Below are 16977 nucleotides of genomic sequence, written 5' to 3' on the forward strand. Positions count from 1 at the left end.
TCGGTACCCATTCCGAAGACGTCTCAACGCACACAGTCTCACCAGCAAGAATTTGGGACACACACTGTTATCATGGTGTGTGGTATGATCGCTCTCGTTATTGGGACGAGGCTATCTTGATGAGTGAGAGTTTGCTTATGCCCCTGAACTCTTGCCTATGTGCTCGTAATGGCTGCAGACCTATACATACATCCTGTACTGTCCAAGGCAGTTTTTGTCTGTATTTTTTTCTTATCGAAAGTAAAAGAGCAAAAAGGAAGGGAAAGCAAGTCAGGCTCAACACAAGCAGAATGACAATTGATTCTGAGAGGATGACGACACTAATCTCGATTTGTGATGTGGTTCCAATTACCTTCTACGGTTTCCATGGCCTCGTGGTAGTGAGACACTCGAGATCCTCTTGGAAAAGCGAGAATACAAGAAGAAGGGAGGGAAGGGAGAAGAAGAGAAAGAAAAGAAAGGAAGGAGAAAGAAAGAAAGAAAGAAAGAAAGAAAGAAAACCCATTTTCCTGACCGTAGCGGGCATGGCTGTCTCCGGGGGCCAGGCCGCCCGCTTCCTGCCGGCGAAGCGGGGACGCACAAGGTGGGCCATCCAGTGCCGGCCCTCGACAACTCAGTCCCGGGTCCACGTGGATATTCCGATCGTTCACCTCCTTGAAATGGAAGGACTTTCATTATAAAGAGTTGAAAAAATCACATCTTGACCGTGGTTGATATGGGAAGAGAAGCAGGAGGAGGAGAACAAGAAAGAAAATAAATCAATTGTCCAGTCATCTACTTTAAGCTGCCAAGATAGAAAGAAAGGGGAAGAGAGATAACTAATACAGCTGACTGATTCGAGTCGGCCGCTCCCGATATCTCCGCAAAACCACCAACGTGGCCAGCAGGGGGGGGGGGGACAAGGAAGGCACGACGAACAAACCCCGCTAGCTCTGTTTGATATCATAGCTCTTCTCTTCTTCGCCTCATTCCCTTTCCTGACCCTTTTATCGCCTCTGAGCCTCCTCTTCTACTCTGTCTCACACCCTGGTCTCACGAAGCGATCGTGTGCATGCCAGTGATGCGGTGCGCCTAAGATGAGAAAATTGGTTACACGACCGCATCACTGTTACAGTATAGGCACACTATGGCTCCTATCGCAATCTCGCCGGAGCGAGGCGTTCCCAAGCTGGACGACCTGACGGCTGCCTTTGACGACACCCTCCGTTTCTATCTGAATGGCACGCGTGTCGTCCTGGACGAGATCGATCCAGAGGTCACCCTACTGGAGTATCTCAGAGGTATCGGGCTGACGGGCACGAAGCTGTAAGTCCCACAGGGTGGCAAATACCGCCCCTTGGTCACAAGCCGATGTCAGGCACTTACTCATAGGTTTCAACAGTGGCTGCTCAGAGGGAGGCTGTGGCGCCTGCACCGTCGTCATCTCCCAGTACAATCCAACCACCAAGAAGATCTACCACGCCAGCGTCAACGCCTGCCTGGCACCGCTAGCTAGCGTCGACGGGAAGCATGTCATCACCATTGAGGGCATAGGCAACGTTAAGTCGCCTCATCCTGCCCAGGAGCGCATTGCCAAGGGTAACGGCTCTCAGTGTGGCTTCTGCACTCCAGGCATCGTGATGAGCTTGTATGCCCTGCTGCGCAATAACGAGGCACCCACCGATGAAGATGTCGAAGAGGCCTTTGACGGGAACCTGTGCAGATGTACGGGGTACAGACCTATCCTCGATGCTGCGAGAAGCTTCAGTGTCACTGCTGGGTGTGGAAAGGCGACGAGTAACGGAGGTAGTGGCTGCTGTATGGAAAATGGGAATGGCGGTGGCGGGTGCTGCAAGGGCAAGACGAACGGGAGTGTCGACGACGCTTCCGATCAGCCCATCAAGAGATTCACCCCGCCAGGCTTCATCGAGTACAACCCCGACACAGAGCTTATCTTCCCGCCGGCGCTGAAGAAGCACGACTTTAGGCCTCTTGCGTTTGGCAACAAAAAGAAGCGATGGTACAGACCAGTCACGCTGCAGCAACTACTCGAAATAAAGAGCGTCCACCCAGAGGCCAAGATCATTGGCGGTAGCACCGAGACGCAGATCGAGGTCAAGTTCAAAGCCATGAAATACCCTGCCTCTGTCTTTGTTGGCGACATTCCCGAGCTCAGGCGGTACTCCTTCAACGACGACCACATCGAGGTGGGGGGCAACGTCATCCTGACAGATTTAGAAGACATCTGTCTCGAAGCGATTCAGCACTACGGCAAGGATAGGGCGCAGGTCTTTACAGCCATGCACAAGCAGCTCAAGTACTTTGCTGGGCGACAGATCCGAAATGTGGGCACGCCAGCAGGCAACCTGGCCACAGCGTCGCCCATCTCAGACCTCAACCCGGTATTCACAGCGTCCGAATCAGTGCTGATCGCCAGATCGGCAAGCGAAACGACCGAGATTCCTATGTCGGGATTCTTCAAGGGATACAGGCGGACGGCTCTCGCACCAGACGCTATCATCGCCTCGATACGCATTCCACTCACCCACCCTAAACGCGAGTTCTTCAGGGCATACAAACAAGCCAAGAGGAAGGACGATGATATCGCTATCGTCACAAGTGCGCAGAGGGTACGACTTGATGACGATGGTGTTGTTGAGGAGGCCAACCTGGTCTACGGTGGCATGGCGGCATGGACCATAGCCGCGAGACAGGCGAACGAGTTTCTGGTCGGTAAGAAATTTGCCGACCTCGAGACGCTCGAAGGAGCCATGAATGCCCTAGAGAGAGACTTCAACCTGCCCTTCAGCGTGCCTGGTGGCATGGCTTCCTATCGAAGAGCCCTGGCACTGAGTCTTTTTTACCGTTTCTACCATGAGGTGATGCTTGGACTGGGCGACAGTGAGCATATGGATGAGGAGGCCGTGGATGAGATCGAGAGGGAGATCTCGACTGGGGAGACAGATGGCACAGCGACGCTAGACTACCAACAGACTATCGTGGGCAAGGCTAATCCTCACCTTGCTGCACTGAAGCAGACAGTCGGCGAGGCACAGTACACCGATGACATACCAAAGCTCGCCAACGAGCTCTACGGCTGTCTTGTCCTCTCTACCAGGGCACATGCGAAAATCAAGTCGGTGGACTTCAGTGCCGCGCTCGATATCCCAGGTGTGGTGGACTACATCGACCGCAGTGATATGCCGAGCGACGAGGCGAATCACTGGGGTGCACCACACTTTCAAGAGGTATTCCTGGCCGAGGATGAGGTCTTCACAGCCGGCCAGCCCATCGCCCTGATCCTGGCCACCTCGCAACAAAAGGCAGTCGAGGGTATGAGGGCGGTCAAGGTCGAGTACGAGGATCTTCCTGCCGTCTTCACCATCGAGGAGGCCATCGAGAAGGATAGCCTGTTCAACTTCTTTAGAGAGATCAAGACTGGCGACCCGGAGGAGGCCTTCAAGAAGTGTGATTATACGTTCACCGGCGTGGCCAGGATGGGCGGCCAGGAACATTTCTACCTCGAGACCAACGCATGTGTTGCGATCCCGAAAGAGGACGGGGAGATGGAGATCTGGTCGAGCTCACAGAACTGCAATGAGTCGTGAGTAGCTGCTCTAGCCCTGATTTCTCTTTCCCCTTCCACGCCATCTGGAATCTCGTTAATTTGACCTAACTGACCAAATCTTCTGTCTTATCTAGCCAAGCATATGCCGCCCGCGTCCTTGGCGAGAAAGCCAACAAGATCGTTGTCAAGGTAAAGCGACTCGGCGGCGGCTTCGGCGGCAAAGAAACACGCTGTATCCAGCTCAGCACGATCCTCGCATTGGCGGCTCAAAAGACGCGCAAGCCCGTCCGCTGCATGCTCACTCGCGAGGAGGACATGGTGACCTCTGGACAGCGGCACCCGTTCTTGGGCCGCTGGAAGCTGGGCGTCAACAAGAACGGAAAGATCCAGGCACTCGACCTGGACATATTCAACAACGGAGGGTGGTCATGGGATCTCTCAGCTGCGGTGTGCGAGAGGGCCATGACTCACAGCGATGGTTGCTACAGGATCCCCAACTTCCACGTCCGCGGGCGCATCTGCAAGACGAACACGATGAGCAACACGGCCTTTCGGGGCTTTGGTGGGCCGCAAGGCTTGTTCATCGCCGAGTCTTACATGAGTGAGGTCGCGGATCGCCTCGGCATACCGGTCGAGAGGTTCAGGGAGATCAATATGTACAAGGCGGAGGAACCGACACATTTCAACCAACCGCTGACGGACTGGCATGTGCCACTCATGTGCAAACAGGTCATGGAGGAGACAGAGTACGAGAAGAGGAGGGAGGCGGTAGAGAAATTCAACAAGGAGCATAAGTGGCGGAAGCGAGGGCTGGTGAGTTGTTTCTCCCTCCGTCTACACACTAATCAAGGCCATTCTCATCCGGGAGTCATTCGTACTTACTCAGCCATCAACACAGGCATTGATACCCACCAAATTCGGCATCTCCTTTACGGCCCTCTGGTTCAATCAGGCCGGTGCCCTGGTCCACATCTACCACGATGGGTCTGTCCTAGTCGCTCACGGCGGCACAGAGATGGGACAAGGCCTACACACAAAGATGACCATGATCGCGGCCGAGGCGCTCAAGGTGCCTCTCGACACGGTCTTCATTTCCGAGACGGCAACCAACACAGTGGCCAACGCCAGTGCGACGGCGGCATCGGCCTCTAGCGACCTCAACGGGTACGCCATCTTCAACGCGTGCGAGCAGCTCAACGAGAGGCTGGCACCGTACCGGGAAAAGCTGGGTCCAGAGGCGACGATGAAGGAGCTGGCGCATGCAGCGTATTTTGACCGGGTGAACCTGTCGGCGCAGGGTTTCTACAAGACGCCTGAGATCGGCTACACGTGGGGAGAGAACAAGGGCAAGATGTTCTTCTACTTTACGCAGGGCGTGGCAGCGGCTGAGGTGGAGGTGGACACGCTCACGGGCGGTTGGACATGCCTTAGGGCGGACGTCAAGATGGACGTGGGTCGCAGCATCAACCCGAGCATCGACTACGGCCAGATCCAGGGCGCCTTTGTCCAAGGGATGGGCCTCTTCACCATGGAAGAGAGCCTGTGGCTGCGCAATGGACCAGCAGCGGGCAACCTCTTCACGCGGGGGCCGGGCGCGTACAAGATTCCTGGGTTCCGCGACGTGCCACAGGTGTTCAATGTGAGCCTGCTCAAAGGGGTCGAGTGGAAGGATCTGCGGACGATCCAGCGGAGCAGAGGCGTCGGCGAGCCACCGCTGTTCATGGGGAGTGCCGTGTTCTTTGCGATCCGGGACGCGCTCAAGGCGGCGCGAGCGATGTATGGGGTGCGGGCGAAGACAGTTGGGGATGGGGAGGGAGAGGAGGAGGTCGGCAAGGCAGGTTGGCAAGGCGAGAACGAGGATGGGTTGTTGAGGCTGGAGAGCCCTGCGACGAGCGAGAGGATCAGGCTGGCTTGTGTGGACCCCATCATGGAGAGGGCGAGGGTATTACCGAAGGATGGGGAGAAGAATTTCTTCATTGCCATTTGAAGAGTCGTTTTCGAGGTATGGGCTGGGCTGATCTTGGGCGTTGTGTATTTATGGAGTTCGATATACTGTGACACGTGTACGCATGAAGTTCAGCATATTATGATGGGTTTCCCAGACAACAATTTCATCTTTCATACATACAATTAGCAGTGAGGAAACCTGAATTCGAACCTGGTATGTATACAAGAGGTGCGCAGGGGAGAGTTCAGGAAATTAATTATACCCAGGTCTATTCTGCCATGTTGTGTCACATCACTTCTACTTCCTTGCCATTGTCTTTAGTCTCGTATGTACTTTATATGGGCATACACGTACGCATAAGCAAATTCCCATCCATTGAGGCAACATAGTTACGCTTTTCTCCTTCTTTGTCCTGTATTTGCTTTTGGCCCCTTTGTCTCCCTTCAAATAATGCAACTCCATGACCATGCAGCTTCTCGAAGCTCACACGCCATCTGAAAAGGGTGTCACCAGGGCTTGCGGGCCCGCGTAGCACATGTCACCTTATATGTGTCTCCCCGGCTCCAGGGTTTTGGGTTGAAATATAATATGAATACGAGGCGAGGATGGGAGCACAAATATTTCCTTGCTTGAGAATGGGAATGAGGCTGTCCTGTGGGTATCCTAGAGCTGTTAATTGCATTCTTGTCGTTTCTTTGTTCAGATCTCTTCCCCTTTTGATGTATATCTCCACAACACAAGGTGGCATTTGAATAGAAGAAGGAAATATCATGCTCTGCTGCCAGGCACGAAAGTAGTACTCTTTATAGCCTTCTTACTAACCAGGCTATGGATGAGCAAATTGGTAGGGCAGAGCTTGGAGCAGAGCTTGTACAGTCTTAGCTATTCTCGGCCTGTCAGCCAGTGAGCAGCTCCCTAACAGGCCCCCCCTTGCACCCTCTCACCCCCTTCCAATCCCTCCCATAGGTCAAAGAAGCCTCCAAGCTGGTTCCCCAGTGATGCCCCCGCATGCGGCAAGTATAGCTGAGCTGAACCCCGCCACCAGGCAACCCACCCAGCAGCTAACAGTTAGCAGACCCCCTGCCCAAAGAAAAAAACAACCCCCCAAAAACCAAACCCGTCCTCCGGGCACAAATTCCGCTCAAGGCAAGGGCGGCGGCGGTCAAACAATAGAGTTCCATCCCAGCCCGTCCTCCGTACTCCGTCCACCCGTTGTCGTAAGTTTGCGCCGGTCTTACTGACATCTGCACCTCGGCTACTCACAACTCAAAAAGACCGCATCTTGTGTCGCGTGCTTGGCGCGATCGCCATCGTACAGCTCCGGCGCTTGCGACATCGAAACAAGGAAAGGAAAAGCAGAAGACACTACTACGACGGCCACACAAGCGCAATCCTTGCCATTACGTCTTTACCTCCACGTACGCGATCGAGGTTCCTACCCGGCGCGCGACGGCAAATCCTGGCCAACATTCGACAACAGGGTGTCTAGAACGAGGCGCATTCCTCTCTTCTTCGACTTCCCTGCCTTGCGCTTCCCCCCTTGTCCTCTCCTCGGGAGAGGTGTGGTCAAATCAATCTATCCAGCTGCAGAGACCCGCACGCCTTGCTCAAATGAGCCACGAACTCGACGCCGGCTGCGTAACCCACAGACCCAATGGGAGGAGGGCGCATTGAGTGATCGGGAACCGGGACCGGAACTTGTTGGAGATCCTGATTGAAATATTTTGGAGGAAATAAAGGACACAGCTGAAAAAGAAAGAGAAGGACACAGAGTGCGTGAACGACGGAGGGAAACGGGAAGAAGGAGGGAAGGACAAACAATACAAGGCACGGGCGCAAGTTATGGACAAGAAGAAGAAGAATGGCGCCGCCGGCAGCAGTAGCACTGAGGGCAAGGACAAGGACCGCCCTTCCGAGGGCGACGCGTCCACGCCCAGGCCGGTCAAGGCTACGCCCCTCCGGCCGAGTAATAATGGCGAGAGGTCCAAGGCCAGCGCAACGCCCGGCAGCGATAGAGACAGCAGCAGCACCACCACAAAGGCGCAGACGCATACGCCAGATGACACGACCAGACAAGGCCCCCAAAAGAAGAGGCGCAAGGTCACGCATGGTATTGCCCCCCGGGCCCCCGACCCCTTCAACCCTCCCCCTGGGCACGCCTCATCGTGTGGTTCTTCGCGCGCTAATCCTTGTGTCTCTCGCGTTCCTACAGCATGCGTATATTGCCGTCGATCTGTAAGTCATATGAGAAAAGAATCCCTCCCCGAGCTGGTTAGGCAATTGGCTATCGTCCGCGTGGTGGTGGGGCGCACATTGTTGCTCGTGCCGAGAGTGACAGCACAGCATGGCTGCCCAATGTCCCACGCACATAGTCGATGGGTTGTGGTGCCTGCAGCAGGGCTGCCGCCTTGTGTTTGGAGCGGAGGAGGGGACTACAGAGTTGAGAGACCTGCGTGGCTAATACAATTGTGTTTTTACGGATGTTCTAGCACATGACTTGTGACCTTGTATGTAAGACCTTCTTTTCTCTCTTCCTCCCAGAAGTTGCTTCTTTTTTGGCACTGCTGCTGCTACTGATGCAGCTACTGCTGCCTGTCTCCCACCTCACACATACACACACATTACCCCCCCCCCCCCCCAGAAAACCTACCGAGACCCGTCAGGATGCTGTCGTGTCAGGCTGCAGCTGCACTGCAGCCTCGAGTGGAAATAAATTCACTGACCACAACATGACGCCTTGCTTTAAATAGGAGAGACCTTGTACGAGGTGTATCAAGCGAAATATCGGTCACCTTTGTCACGATGAACCCCGTGACAGTGACAGCAAGAAGGCTGGTACAGGGAGGGGGAGCATCGCCGCCGGCTCAACCATGGATGAATCCGAGTCCCAGCCCGACCTCTCGCGCGGCTCCATCGATCAGACCAGCGCTGCGGTCGCCGCTACTGCGGTCGCCATGAGGCCCCCGTCCTTCGACGCGGGATCGACATCAGCAGCTGCTGGGGCTGGTAGTGTCGGTATCACCTCTGGGTCTGCAGGTTCGCTGGGCCAGGGGAGCAACTCCCTGCAGCAGCTCGTGCGACCGTCACAGATCTCTGGGACGCAGGCCAGCGGCTTGCGCAGCAGCAATATGAATCAATGTAGGTCTGACCCTGTCATTCTCCTGTACTCGTCAGGTGATCCTGTCTTTCATCAACCACAGCTCCTCCGCCCCTCCCTCTTCTCCAATGTATAGTATATAGGCAATGAAGCATAATCCTGTGGATCCAGAGCGCGACTTGTTTCTGACATTTTCATAGTCGCCGGGTTTTCGGATGCGTGGTTGACTGCCCAAAATCATCTTCAGGATATGCAGAATTACCAGAATAACTACCTGATCGCCCCCGAAGTCAGCAACGAGTTCAACCTGCTTAACGAGTTCCTCAACAGCAGTCTCCTGGATGACGGCGGCCTGCTGTCCAGCGGAGATCAGGTCCTCAAGAACGAGAACGACATGCTACCCGGCAGCTACCTCGGCCAAGGCGGCAACTCGCTGCTGCCGCCCACTGCCCTGTCAGGGGCCAGCGCAACCGGGTTGCAGCAGCAGCAACAACTACTCCTGCAGCAACAGCGAAATACTGCAGAAAATTCAGTCGAGGGCTCATTGATACCCAGACCGGCCACGACCAACCCAGAGGATAAGAAACGGCGCGAGGCAGCTGAGTTCTATCTCCAGGTGGCGGACCCCTCGGGCAACGACACGCCCGAGGCACGGATGGAGCGCGTCCTCCGCGCCAAGTACGAGGCCGGCCTGCTCAAGCCCTTCAACTACATTCAGGGTTACAAGAAGCTGCAGGACTATCTGGAGACGCATATTCAGCCGTCGTCCAAGCAGAAGATTCTCGCGCAGATCAACAAGTTCCGGCCCAAGTTCCGTGAGAAGGTGCAGCTCATGACGGACCTGCAGCTGGTGTACGTCGAGATGTGGTTCGAGAAGACGCTGATGGAATATGACCGTGTCTTTGCAAGCATGGCTGTCCCAGCGTGCTGTTGGCGGCGCACCGGGGAGATCTTCCGTGGCAACAAGGAGATGGCTGAGCTGATCGGGGTGGAGGTTGAGGATCTGCGCGACGTGAGTGTTGTGCCTTTGAAACTGCTTGTTGTTTGGGTCTTTCTCCCTTCTTTTTGCTGACAAGGTCGCAGGGCAAGATCGCTCTACACCAGATTCTCACAGAGGCGTCGATGGTGCGGTATTGGGAAGAGTTTGGCACAATAGCATTCGATTCTTCACATGATACCCTCCTCACGGCGTGTGAGCTGAAGAGTCCTGCCGACAAGGCCAACTCGAGAGAGATCAAGTGCTGCTTCTCGTTGAAGATCAGGCGCGATGAGGCGAGAATGTAAGTTGGCCCCATCGTGTCAACCTTTACCATTGCTCTTTCTTGGCACTCTGTGCCTTCATCACCCCACACAACGGTACTGACGATTTGTTTCTTTCAAACCCTCCAGACCAAGTTTGATTGTTGGAAATTTTTTACCACACGATCCATCCCACTGATTCAACACTTAAACGAGAGAACTGATTACTTCTCTTGCCACGAACACGATACGCATTTTTACTTTAAGCCAAAATTCATTTACAACGGATAAGCAATATAAAGCCTAATGCCGTAATTCTCATAAAAAGAAGTTGGAATTTTTTTGGTGCACCTTTGTGCACGGATTCCTATTGAGCATGGAAAACACAATTGAAAGGGAGGCAGTTGTATCTTCCTGGGATTGGTGGATTCAGGCGGGCACCGCGCACTTGTGCCTTCCTCCTGTAGAGAGTACCCATGGGACCTGGCGGTTTCCTCATTCACGGGCTGGTAGACCAAAATGTCTTTGCTTCTTCTTCTTCTCCAGCATTGGCTATGCACGTTCACATGACCCGAGCGATTGTCTTTCGCCACGTTTTCTACATATTTTGTCGCGATGCCTCTTCTCTGATGCCCATTGAATGAGGGCCAAACGATACGCGAGAGCCGCTGGCCTACGATCCACACCTCTGTTGGTGAGGCCATCGCGTCACAACATCCATAGCCTCAGCTGCCGGTGATACCCCATCATTTTGACCTACCAGACGGCATTCAAATGCGAGCACACTAGGATTTGGAGAGAGAAAGGAGATTCATGATGCCTTCGGCTTTGAAAGTTGCACGCGATGGCAACGATGTCTCAAGACGGCGGGCTCAGTCCATTCTGTGTACAATGAACCCTTTCTCCGATCGTTTCAAGTTGGCTCGAAAGGATGTATGTAGAGGCTGATGACAGCATTTGTCCATTCTAGCTTTTGCCTCCGATCTCTCCAAACGCCTACCCAAAGATAAGGATGATACTGAGGTTGCAGCCTCGCTACTCTCCGAGGTCCAGACGCAGATGCAGTCAATAGGGAGGTACGCCGACAAGATGAATCATGGTATGACAGGCGACGAAGACTTGGAGCGGGAGGGCACCAACCTCTGGAACCTGTGCACACGACTGAACCGAGCCTTCACGGACAAGGGACAGAAGACGTCTCCGGCCTTTAGACTAGTCCTCGCAGGTCGAGTACTCGCCTACCAGATACTTCACCTTTGTCAATGGTCTTCGAAGAACACTGCGCACATTACCACCCACCTCATGAGGATAGCATTGAAGGCGGCAAAGTGCTGTACCGGTTCGTACGTCATGCTTGAAGTTTAGACATAAAGCTGATTGAGAGTATGCGTAACAGAAGTTCAAGATGTACAGACCGCCAGGTTCATTCTGCAAAGGGCTGCTGATTATCACGACCATCTGAAGCAGCTGGCTCAGGTGCCAGGACAGGACCACGATGACGAGAGTACACGCCTGGAAGCAGAATGGACAGCCATGAGGATCGTTCTGGTGAGCTAGCAGCCCTCAAAATGCTACTGATACCGCGACTTATTAGATCTTAGGCATTTCAGGACAATCAGCTGGTAGTCGCCGAGCACACTTTCACGAATGTGGAGAGCCTTTTGAAGCGAGTACGCCCCCAGTCTGCGGAGAAGATCCTCGACAGCCTCTTCCAAGTCGGCAAGGGCCTACTCATCAAGCACGACTATCCCATGGCGGAGAAGTGGCTGCAGCGTGCATGGGATTTGATTAACGCCCAGCCACTGCCGGACATATCCCGAGACGCGATCGAGTTGCGTATGGCAATACTACAAGGACTCGTCACAGCTCTAATAGGCCTGCAAACAGGTGAAAGCATTGAGAGGGCAGGTAATCTTGTCAAATACGTTGAATCGGAAGCAGGTGACGAGCCAGTCGTATTACTTCTAAACTTGGAAATTATAAACAAGTCTCCAGCAGAGATCTTTGACGGCGACGCTTATGGTAGTATCATTCGGCGAATGATACGAAGCTTCCGACCAAACGACACAAGTTTCAAACTACTCTGTCATCACATTCACGTTCTTCACACGAAATGCCCCGGCATTGGATATTCCGTCATCGACGACTTCCTGACTTCGCTGGTGCAGACTTGCAACCAGGAGTGGATCGATGCGGTGGTTGTTAAACGCATAGATATGGCCACCAGATATCGGGACATTGAGGGAACTGTGGATGAAGCCCACAAATCCCTCTCGAGACTAATGGGGAAACCCTTGGGCAGTGAGGCTAGTTTCGCGGCGCAGACTGTGGGTTTGGCGCCACTGATCAAGGATATGTCAGACTTGGCTGACTGCTGTGTAGTTGATTTGGAAGAAGGTCAACTCTAATTTCAATCAAGCGCAATACCACATGGCAGATAAGTGGTGCCTGCTCGGCCTCCGTGATGAGTTCGCCAACTCAGGACCTACAAACAAGGCGAAGCTGGAGAGGTAAGAAGGTCAATCACATTCAATTTCAAGAAGCTAATGAGAATAGAAAGCTTCTCTTATGTGCCATCAATCAGAACGACTTCGACTACGCCAGATCAATATTCTTCTCCATGCCCCAAGAAACCCAAAAAGAGCCCATGACCCAATATCTATTATACCGGGTGGCGATCCGGAGCGGCTACATTGAGATGGCTTCCCAGTGCCTGAACAATGTCGCAGAGTCGGACATTGGGTTCGAATTTCTCTATGCCTGTGTGGCTGACTCACAACGCGTTGGAGAGAAGGTGACCATCGTTCAGGCTATGAAAAAGCTGGCTGAAACGTACGACTACGAACGGCCTGAGAGAGTGCATCTGCCAGCCCTTCGCCGCTGTACAATAATGCTCTTGCATGGGCTTCTCGGAAGCGACGAGAAGGTAGACAAGGATGGTGTTGTGATGGATCTGTGCAGCATGTTTGAAGATGGTGGGTGACAACCTTTCGAAATCAACGCTTGTGTCATGTTCTGACACGTTCTTTCTTAGTCGCCACCGCTGTTCAGAAAGAGCCAAAAGGTGTGGATGGGGCTAAGCTTTTTGATATTAGAGAGTTGGAATGGTTCTGTCAGAACGCATATAACTTGGGCCTGCAGCATGCCAGTGACTGGAACCTCAGGAATGTCGTGAGGATGCTGACGGCCTGTGTGGAACTAGCCAGTCACTTTCCAGACGACATCGCAGCAGAGATGGCCAGTGACCTGTCTCTGAGGTCGATCTTTTGCAATTTTCTGATTGCTTCGGCACTCGTGGCTCTGGCTCGAGCGGGGGATAATGTGGAGCAGCAGCTCCAAGACTACCTCGTCGCACGAAGGCACATCGCGGTTGCGGATCATCAGATCGAGATGCGCCTTCAAGACGAGAACATCGATGAGATCTCAGCCGCGGACCTGAAAGCCAGACTGGCACAACTGCTAGCTTTCGACTTTGAGGCAGCCGTGGAGCTGAAGCGGTATTCGGAGCTGAGCGAGATCGTGTTAAAGGCAAATCAATGTCATAAGGTGGAACCGTTCAAGGCAATGGCAGATTGTGCGCTTCGAAACAATCTGCCTGCTGAAGGTAAACGGGACCGAACACCTCTTTGATCCTAACCCTACTGACAGATCATGACCACATTAGAACTTTTCAGCGTGTTGCGCAAAATTATCAATCAGATTGCGGAGCTCAGCGATTCGGACTCCATCAAGCTCGCCAAATATACGCGATGCCTCTTCCAAGTGACCCTCCCCCTCGACGAAGAGCTCGGCAGTCGGCTCCTCAACGAGACCCACACCATGGTTAAAGATGCTTATAGGGTGAGTGAATCAGACTCCAAGATTATGACTACGCATAGCTGACTATGTTCTGTGAGCAAGACCCCGGCAGCCTGGCCATCAGAAGAGGTCGAATGGTTTGCCTCCTCAGCGTACAATCACTCAATCGACTTGTGTGGCCGAGATGAAACCGAGGCTTGCAGACGATGGGCTCAAAAGGCGCTGAGTCTAGCTCATTATTGCGATGACGGCGGGAATCTGGAGGCACTTTTGCAGGAGAGGTATCTCAAACTCAAACTCGATGTGGACTGAAGGTCGTCTCAAGGCAGAGCCCAACATGGACGATGATGCATGGTACTAGGGTTGCTTCCGGCGACAGGTATTATAGGACGAGTCGCGTCTTATGCGCATCGAATAAACATTCACCTCAATTGAATGCATCAGGTTGACAATCACTGGCTGTTATTATGTCTGCTTGCCTTCGTAGCATGGCCGATATGTCTATGCACGTCTTCTGCGAGGCAGGACGTTTCGGGGGGGATGAAGTTTGACTAGGTGCATATTTGCACCCCCTTTGTTGCATAGTGCAGGACATGGCGCCATTAGCCGGAATATTGCGTTTGGGATAGGTACCGCGCCGATGCCGGGAATGTCCCGCCAATGCTCGCCGTGATTCATGCGCAACAGCGCCTGGCACCGGTTACAGACAAGGGCGGGTACCGACGCTCTTGATTAGCAAGCGAGTGACACCTTTACGACAGAGGCGTGGACCAGGCTTCTTCTATTTATAAATCTTTCCTCAGACTCTTGATTTTGTTCTCCCTTTCTTAGAGAAAAGACCTAGACTCTAGAACAAGATCCTTCATATGCGGTCCTCAGGTAGACTGCTTAGCTGCGGCCCTTTTGCTCGGAGTATTGTTGTTCGACAGTCACCAGTGACTTCGATCCGGATCTCGGCTTCTTCTTCTTCCTCTCCCTCTTCCTCCCCCTCCCCCTCTTGGGCACTCCAAGAAGCAGCGGCGACGAGGCTACGGCGGTTTTCTTCTGCGACGACCATGTCTGGGAGCGGGAAGATGAAGCCTGCGGCTCGGGTCGCTGGGCGGAGGCAGGATGTTTGGTGAGTCATTTTGCTTTCATGACCTTCCTGGTGCGGGAAACTATGATGAAGACGAGTCCCCCAAGGCGGGGTTGTCTGGTCTCGTCGGCGGGATTTTCTATCGACCTTGGGCGTATTGAATGTGGAGCTTTTTGAGGAGCTTCGTCCTCGGTATTAGATTTGTATGTCAGCTTCGGCTTGACTTGGACGGATGGTCTTGAGCACGTTTCTGTTACTCGTTGTGCCGGTAGCTCGGATGAGCTTCTCGGAATCCTGTCCTGCAAACAGGCACTTGTGATGAATCCTGAGATGTGGTTGGCTTGACGAGGACATGCACTTGGCATAGCACAGAAAACCTTGTGCTTTTGGAAATGCGTCCCTTCTACATTTGACGGCCGAGGGAAATGTGTCTAGGAAGCTGCGGGCAACTTGGTCCTAGACTCATCCCCACCTGTCCTCCTTGGGTTGGGCACCTGCCGAATATATCGGCTTGGACTCTCGCAACCTTCAAAGAGGACAATGGCGTCTACTGGTTCTCGTTTGGGATTCTCAATTATCGCCGTCTTTCATACTTCTCTTACTGATACGCAGCATGTAGGTCCATCATCAATGAGGCCGCTGCCGCCTCACCTATCAAGCCCATCGTCAACATGGGCCAGGGATTTTTCGGCTACAACCCGCCCGAGTTCATCCTCAACGCGGCCAAGGAAGCTCTGAACCAAGTGGACTGCAACCAGTACTCCCCGACCAAGGGGCGGCCTCGCCTCAAGAAAGCCATCGCGGATGCATACTCGCCGCACTGGGGTCGGCAGCTTGACCCGGACACAGAAGTCACCATCACCACCGGGGCAAATGAGGGCATGCTCAGCGCCTTTATGGCGTTCATCGAGCCGGGCGACGAGGTCATCATCTTCGAACCCTTCTTTGACCAGTTAGTCTACACAACGCTCGGAGTATTGAAGAAGAAGAAAAGGTCTATAGGCTGACATGGTATGCGATAGATACATTTCCAACATCGAGATGCCTGGTGGCAAGATCGTTTACGTGCCATTGCACCCTCCCAAGACAGGTGCCACGAAGACTTCGTCTGCCGCGGAGTGGACAATCGATTTTGATGAGCTGGAGAAGGCTGTCACGCCTCGCACCAAGATGATGGTGCTCAACACGCCTCGTATGTAGTCAACCTGATCTTGGTATCTGTGAGGATACTGTTGACTGACAAGCGCAAAGACAACCCTGTCGGCAAGGTCTTCTCCAAGGAGGAACTGCAAAAGATCGCCGACATCTGTCTCAAGAACGAGATCATCATTCTCTCTGATGAGGTCTACGATAGGCTGTACTACGTGCCCTTCACTCGTATCGCGACCCTGTCTCCCGAGGTGGAGAAGATCACGTTGACCGTCGGTTCGGCGGGCAAGAACTTCTACGCTACTGGATGGCGGGTAGGCTGGTTGATGGGACCGGCCGAGCTCCTTCAGTATGTCTCTGCAGCCCACACTCGGATTTGCTACTCGTCTGTCTCGCCGTTGCAGGAAGCCTGTGCGGTTGGCTTTGAGCAGGCCGAGGCAGAAGGCTTCTGGGATGAGTGCATTGCGGACATGAAGGGGCGCATGGCACGCTTTAATGCCGTGTTTGACGAGCTCGGCCTGCCCTATTCTGAGCCTGAGGGAGGCTACTTCGTCATGGCCAACATGGCCAAGGTCAAGGTGCCTGAGGATTACTCATTCCCTCCGCACGTGGCCAGCCGACCACGCGATTTCAAGCTGGCATGGTTCCTCATCCACGAAGTTGGTGTGGCTGCCATCCCGCCGACCGAGTTCTACACCGAGCAAAACTCTCACATTGCCGAAGATTACATTCGGTTCGCAGTGTGCAAACCGGATGATGTGCTCGAGTTGGCCAAGGAGAGGCTGAGGGGGCTGAGAAAGTACATCCAGGACTGATTGTTGGTTTTTGGTACCATTAAATATGTACCTGGTGGCTTAGATAAATGAGAAAGGGCTCACTTTCTGACATGTCAATAACCTCGGACCCACCCTGGCAGGCAGTGAACCATTTCTTGATGCCAGCCTGCAGAGTTGAGACTGCAGGCACTTTGAAGTCTTTTACAGGTTTTGCTAAACCCTTCCCCTAAACCAGATTTGCCAATGCCAGCTCCCAAGACCAGCCTGTTTGTCCACGTCGATTTTCCCTGTTTTGCATCGCGTTCACCCGCGTCGTCAACACTCGCCCCCCCCTCTCTCCAACCATGT

The 16977-nt window shown here is 53.6% G+C and overlaps 5 protein-coding genes across 5 annotated transcripts; all 5 read left to right on the top strand.

Annotated features, from left to right (window-relative positions):
- Positions 1-1126: 1126 nt before the first annotated feature.
- M406DRAFT_105851 (uncharacterized protein) lies at positions 1127-5675 on the top strand (the record flags this gene model as incomplete). Its single annotated transcript, XM_040915169.1, has 4 exons — positions 1127-1305; positions 1382-3583; positions 3682-4360; positions 4446-5675. The coding sequence occupies 4 exons, from the start codon at positions 1127-1129 to the stop codon at positions 5532-5534; spliced, it is 4149 nt and encodes a 1382-aa protein (XP_040776460.1). The 3' UTR covers positions 5535-5675.
- A 1662-nt stretch (positions 5676-7337) lies between these two features.
- M406DRAFT_329406 (uncharacterized protein) lies at positions 7338-7867 on the top strand (the record flags this gene model as incomplete). The annotated part of the gene is made up of 3 exons (XM_040920424.1): positions 7338-7605; positions 7708-7730; positions 7772-7867. 3 exons carry the CDS (start codon positions 7338-7340, stop codon positions 7865-7867), a joined length of 387 nt encoding a protein of 128 aa, XP_040776461.1.
- A 639-nt stretch (positions 7868-8506) lies between these two features.
- On the top strand, positions 8507-10144 carry M406DRAFT_321971 (uncharacterized protein). The gene is made up of 4 exons (XM_040919582.1): positions 8507-8633; positions 8793-9604; positions 9676-9872; positions 9982-10144. Exons 1-4 carry the CDS (start codon positions 8624-8626, stop codon positions 10028-10030), a joined length of 1068 nt encoding a protein of 355 aa, XP_040776462.1. The 5' UTR covers positions 8507-8623; the 3' UTR covers positions 10031-10144.
- A 503-nt stretch (positions 10145-10647) lies between these two features.
- Positions 10648-13713, top strand: M406DRAFT_67943 (uncharacterized protein; the record flags this gene model as incomplete). The annotated part of the gene is made up of 9 exons (XM_040925112.1): positions 10648-10665; positions 10786-11174; positions 11253-11379; positions 11433-11739; positions 11827-12158; positions 12214-12341; positions 12436-12806; positions 12866-13435; positions 13496-13713. The coding sequence occupies 9 exons, from the start codon at positions 10648-10650 to the stop codon at positions 13711-13713; spliced, it is 2460 nt and encodes an 819-aa protein (XP_040776463.1).
- A 971-nt stretch (positions 13714-14684) lies between these two features.
- On the top strand, positions 14685-16668 carry M406DRAFT_257017 (PLP-dependent transferase; the record flags this gene model as incomplete). The annotated part of the gene is made up of 4 exons (XM_040917146.1): positions 14685-14746; positions 15324-15656; positions 15727-15896; positions 15956-16668. 4 exons carry the CDS (start codon positions 14685-14687, stop codon positions 16666-16668), a joined length of 1278 nt encoding a protein of 425 aa, XP_040776464.1.
- Between the last annotated feature and the right edge of the window lie 309 nt (positions 16669-16977).

This window comes from Cryphonectria parasitica (genome assembly GCF_011745365.1).
Source record: "Cryphonectria parasitica EP155 unplaced genomic scaffold M406scaffold_4, whole genome shotgun sequence".
NCBI classification, from domain to species: Eukaryota; Fungi; Ascomycota; class Sordariomycetes; order Diaporthales; family Cryphonectriaceae; genus Cryphonectria; species Cryphonectria parasitica.

Bases quoted from the DNA above. Each gene is read 5' to 3' on its own strand.
- M406DRAFT_321971 (XM_040919582.1), top strand. The intron at 9,605-9,675 runs GTGAGTGTTGTG...ACAAGGTCGCAG, and splicing joins AGGTTGAGGATCTGCGCGAC to GGCAAGATCGCTCTACACCA. The intron at 9,873-9,981 runs GTAAGTTGGCCC...CAAACCCTCCAG, and splicing joins AGGCGCGATGAGGCGAGAAT to ACCAAGTTTGATTGTTGGAA.